The 5,532-nt window shown below is 35.6% G+C and overlaps 1 protein-coding gene across 1 annotated transcript; it reads left to right on the forward strand.

The window, feature by feature from the left end:
- The first annotated feature begins 2,943 nt into the window (after window positions 1-2,943).
- Window positions 2,944-5,532, forward strand: LOC107851756 (ethylene-responsive transcription factor ABR1). Its single transcript, XM_016696835.2, has 2 exons — window positions 2,944-3,769; window positions 4,564-5,532. The coding sequence occupies exons 1-2, from the start codon at window positions 3,439-3,441 to the stop codon at window positions 5,229-5,231; spliced, it is 999 nt and encodes a 332-aa protein (XP_016552321.2). The 5' UTR covers window positions 2,944-3,438; the 3' UTR covers window positions 5,232-5,532.

A 5,532-nucleotide genomic window follows, 5' to 3' on the forward strand; every position in this document is an offset into this window, starting at 1 on the left:
TGTCCTTTGGTGGACTGTTTTGATAGTCTGAAGTAGATCAACCATAACGTTTTACTCCGATATCCAAATTGGATGAAATCAATTTCATTAGAAAGAGGACTCTCATATCTTTCCGTTGATATATAGTATCACACCCAGATCATTGTGCACGAGGAGTTATGATCGTTTGAAGTTGACCAAAAAATTTACTTTTGATAGGCTGAAGTAGATCGACCATAACTTTTTGCTCCGATAGACAAATTAGATGAAACCAATTTCATTGGAAAGAGGACTCGCAGAGCTTTCCGTTGATATATATTAGATCACCCAGATCATTATGTACAAGGAGTTATGATTGTTTAAAGTTGGAACAAAAATACATTAGGCCTCAGTACTTTTTCCTAAACGTTTTACTGTTCACTACTATTCACGGTTCGATCGGAATGTTCATAACTCGTCGCTTGGGTGTCCGTTTTGGATGATCCACATATCGTTGGAAAGCTTATTTGATACTCTACGCAATGGTGGGTCATAATCTAAGACATTCCGCACGAAAAAATTTATAATTCATTTTAGAAGATAGAACCCAACACGTTTACGCACAAAATTTCAACGAAAAATTTCCCGGGTCTTACATGTATTCACTCATGTTTTTTTTATTTATTTTTACTTATTATATTTTATTTATTAATAAAATTAGATTAAAAATAAGTTTGTTGGGGTTAGAGGTCGGTATTAAATGAAGTTCAGACAGAGTACTTTCTCATTCTTTTTTATTTGCTCTATTTTTTTGAGTGAATTTGATTAAATTTTAAACTTAAATAATATTAAATTAATTTTTTAAAATTAAAATTTAGTTATTTAAAAACTATATGAAAAGTGTTATAAATTATAATTTTTTTTCTAAATTTTACTAAGAACTTTATTTAAAAACATTAATCAAAATTTATATTATTTTGACTTTAAAAAAAGAATAAAAAGAAGTATAAATTATTATAATTGATTTATCATTATTTATCCATTATTAACTTGACATAATAATAATTTTAGTATCACCTTTAAAATATAATAAATTTGCTATCACCCTTAAGATAGAAAAGAACAAAATATATGTAAGGAGGGGATCCATCTCCTCTCCATTTTCCTTCTCCCAATTTTGCCATGTTTCTACTTGAATCATCGATACGTGGCAATTATTAAATTTAATGGTTAAGATTTATCTGGTGCAGAGATTGGTGGAGCAGTATAGGGAAAGGAAGAAGGATTTGCACATGATGTTTATCGACTTGGAGAAGGCATATGACAAAGTTCCTAGGGAGGTGATTTAGAGATGCTTGGAGGTGAGTGGGATCCCGATGACGTACATCAAATCGATTAAGGACATGTATGAAGGAGCAAAGACCCAGGTGAGGACGGTGGGAGGAGATTCAGAGCATTTTTTGGTTTTGATGGGGTTGCATCAGGAATTGACTCTTAGCCCGTTTTTGTTTGCATTGGTGATGGATATGCTAACGTGGCGTATTCAAGGTGAGGTGCCTTGGTGTATGCTTTTTGTAGATGATGTAGTTTTGATAGATGAGACGCGGGGAGGTGTGAATGATAAATTAGAGGTTTGGAGACAAACCCTTGAGTTTAATGGGTTCAGGTTGAGTAGGAGCAAGACTGAGTATATGAAATTCAAGTTTAATGACTTGAGGCAAGGGGACGATGAGGTAGTAAGGTTGGGTTCCCAGGTTGTTTGTAGGAGGGATAGTTTTAAGCATCTCGGGTCGATGATTCAGGAGAATTGTGAGATTGATGAGGATATCTCCCATCATATATTGGGGCAGGATGGATGAAGTGGAGGCTCACCTCGGGAGTGTTGTGTAATAAGAAGGTGGCGCCCATACTGAAAGGCAAGTTCTACAGAATGGCAATTTGGCCGGTCATGCTATATGGAGCGTAGTATTGGCCTGTCAAGAAATCTCATATTCAAAACTTGAAGGTGGCAGAAATGCGGATGTTACGTTGGTTGTGTGAGCTTACTAGGGGTGATAGAGTTAGGAATGAGACTGTCCGTGAGAAGGTTGGAGTGGCTTCGGTGGATGACAAGATGCGGAAAGTTCGGCTAAGATGGTTCGGGCATGTGATGAGGGGGGGCACGGATGTCCTAGTTCGTAGGTATGAGAGACTAGCTTTGGATGGTTTTAGGTGGGGTAGGGGTAGGCCAAAGAAATATTGGAGAGGGGTGATTAGACGTAACATGGAGCAGTTACAGCTTACCGAGGACATGACCTTGATAGGAAGGTGTGGAGGACGCGAATTAGGGTAGAAGGCTAGTGTATGTGGGGGGCTTGGAGTGGGGGGTCGAGAGTGGGGGTGTCTTTAGTACGTTAGGGTAGGGTTTTACTAGGTGGGTGTCTTATTTTTGTTGTGCCATCTTGTTGCATGCTTTTAGTATGTATTCGTTACTATTCTATGTCTTGAGCCGGGGGACAATCGGAAACAGCCTTGCTATTTCTCCAGAAGTAGTGGTGTGGACTGCGTACATCTTCCCCCCAAACCCCATTGAGTGGGAATACACTGAATTTGTTGTTGTTGTTGTTGTAAGATTTAATTATTTAAAGTAAATTTTTAATCATGATTTAAATAATAATAAAATTATATTATTTGATTTCAAAAATTATTATAATTTCACAATCCTAATAACATATATTTTATCAATAAATATAGGGAAAAAGAATTTATCTTCTTACTTATTTTTTTCTCTACGCAGATCTAATTTTCAATTTCTTTTTGAATTAAGCTTTGTGTTGCATTTTTTTCTTTGAAACTTTCTCTTTAACAATTATCTTTAAAAAATTATTTATAACAAAAATATGGGAAAAAAAAGGTGAAATAACAGTCCCCTCCATGTCGGCCGATTTAACTCACCGCCAACAGTTCAACACGTACACAAAAAGACTTCAGAAAACGGCAGCTCCCTGTCTCTCTCTCACATTATTTCATCAAAAACATTAAAAGTTACCTCCACCAGCATGGCATATCTTTTCTCTTCTCATTTCACACCAATGGACACATAATTTTATATTGATTTCACACTTGTTCAGTACAGCAACCGCCTCCCCGTTGTTGTCTTCTTCACTAATCCACTAGTCCCCCCTTTCTTTATAACGAAAAGTTATTATTATTATTATAAGAATTTGAGTATAGATGACAGGGTAATTAAGCTAAGGTGGTTTGTTTCATGAGTTTGCTGACCGACTCTTTATTCGGCGGCGCTAATCTTTTTCCCTTTTATTACTGCTTCCAACTATTAGAAAAGTTCTTTCGTTCCACTGTCGACTCCCTCCCAACTTGTATATGTTGTTTATATATAAATAAAACGGTCCCTTTAAGAAACTCATATTTGGAATATTATTAAATAGTCATTTGTTCTTGTCAACCTTAAGTTACTTGAAAATATTCATATATACATACATGTGTAATATTTATCACAAGGTGGCGAATTCAAGAGATTTCATATCTAGTAGTAGTAGTAGCAGCAGGAATGTGTTTGAAACGATGTTTTGGGGGAATATTAATAGGGAAGAAGAGATGTCTGTCATGGTTTCTGCATTAACACATGTTGTTGTTGGTCAAGATCATAGAGTGATGAATCCCCTGCAGGAACAGACTGAAAAAATTGGTGCAGCTGATCACAATGATAATCTTTTTTCTTGGGGTGTTGGAGAGAAAAGGAGACGTGAAGAAGAGCAAATGCAGCAGTTCTTACATGGGAATCATTCTTCTCATGATATGAGATCATCAGGTATTTTTCCTTTTCTTCTTCATTTTGTTTTTGAATTTTCTCTAATTTTATGTTGTGTGTGTATTTTTTTCCCCTGCGTTGAAAGACATAATTAAGTAAATAAATGGTCTTTTTTATTACAGCTTAAGTAATTTGTAGATAAGTTGGTTACAATAATCTGAATGTGTGGCAAGCACGACCATCTGATCTCTGGAATCTATTGGCGCGACTAATTTAAATTCGTGTCATACAAGGGCAAGTGCTGTAGAAAATCCAAAGTAATTTTCTTCTTAGCTATAACTAGGAGTATATTTTAATGCCAAGCAGATAAAATACAGATGATCTCAAATGAAGGCATTATATTTCTTGGTATCCTGTTAGAGTATGTAATATGTTCACATTTTATTGTATGTCTACATCACAAAATTCAGATGTAAATTGTTGCAGCTGCTTTTTTTTTTTTTTTTTTTTTTGCATGGAATATTTTTAGCCATTATATTCACTAGAAAATTTATTTGAATTGACAATACATTTGACTCTCCACTATATTGATGTTTTCTACATTGTTAATGAAACATAGAATCAGTGAACATTATTCATTAGCAAGTTTGTACTTTTACTGGTTAATTTCTGGTATTGTTTTGAATAGTTGGTTTCCACATATAATAACTAGTTCCATTTATCACGAGCAGTTGTATTTTTAATGGTCTGATTTTTATTTTCAAAAAAATTATACTGTTGGTATATAGAAGTTATGCTCTGAATAAAGGAACCAAGAATGTCACTTCTAATTCAAATGGAATTATGTTATATAGGTGATGAAAGTACAAGCATTAGGACAATTACCAGCAGCACACCAACTACAGAAGCAACATTTATATACACTACTTCAACACATCATGATAATCAAAATAGCAGCAGCGATCAATCTAATTATAATAATAACCAACCGCGAAGACGATACAGAGGAGTTCGACAGAGACCATGGGGAAAATGGGCAGCTGAAATAAGAGATCCATATAAAGCAACGCGCGTTTGGCTTGGTACTTTTGACACAGCTGAAGCAGCTGCTAGTGCTTATGATGAAGCGGCTCTTAGATTCAGAGGTAGCAAAGCAAAACTCAATTTTCCAGAAAATGTGAGACTTTTGCCCTCTTCAATTCAACAGCCTCCAAATAATACCCTTTACTCTGTATCTTCCTCGCCCGAGCCAATAGTTCACACTTCTTCTCAGCATCGTTCCAATTTTACCGGACATCCATCCAGGGACGAGGATCCTATAGTTCATACCTCTTCTATGTATCGTTCCAATTTCACTGGATATTCCTCCAGGGACGAGGAGCCAATAGGTTACATTTCTTCTCCATATCATTCCAATTTTATTCATCATACCTCGAGGGACGAGCCGATAATTCACACTACATATGATCACAGGGTGCAGCAGGGGGCTTATTTTCCATTGGTTCATTTTTCAGGCAGGTAATACTAGTCAGAGTACTAGTGGAAGTGATTTTCATCAAGCTGCCACTTTTAATTGGTCAAATTATGATCATCCTTCTTCTTCATCTGGATAATTTTGTAGTATCTTCCTAGAAGATTTGACTAGCTAGTACATTTTGATGTCATTATTTTTAATGTATTGGTGTACAAGAATTGGCCACCTGGATGAGGTCCTTGTCTACTTTTTTGGTTTTGTCATGTTTGAAAATTTTATTTTGTGCCTCTACTAGATTTGTGTGAGATTTTCTGATGTCTCACAATTTAATGGATCTAAAGTTTATGGA

The sequence above is a fragment of the Capsicum annuum genome, chromosome 12, assembly GCF_002878395.1.
Source record: "Capsicum annuum cultivar UCD-10X-F1 chromosome 12, UCD10Xv1.1, whole genome shotgun sequence".
Classification (NCBI taxonomy): Eukaryota; Viridiplantae; Streptophyta; class Magnoliopsida; order Solanales; family Solanaceae; genus Capsicum; species Capsicum annuum.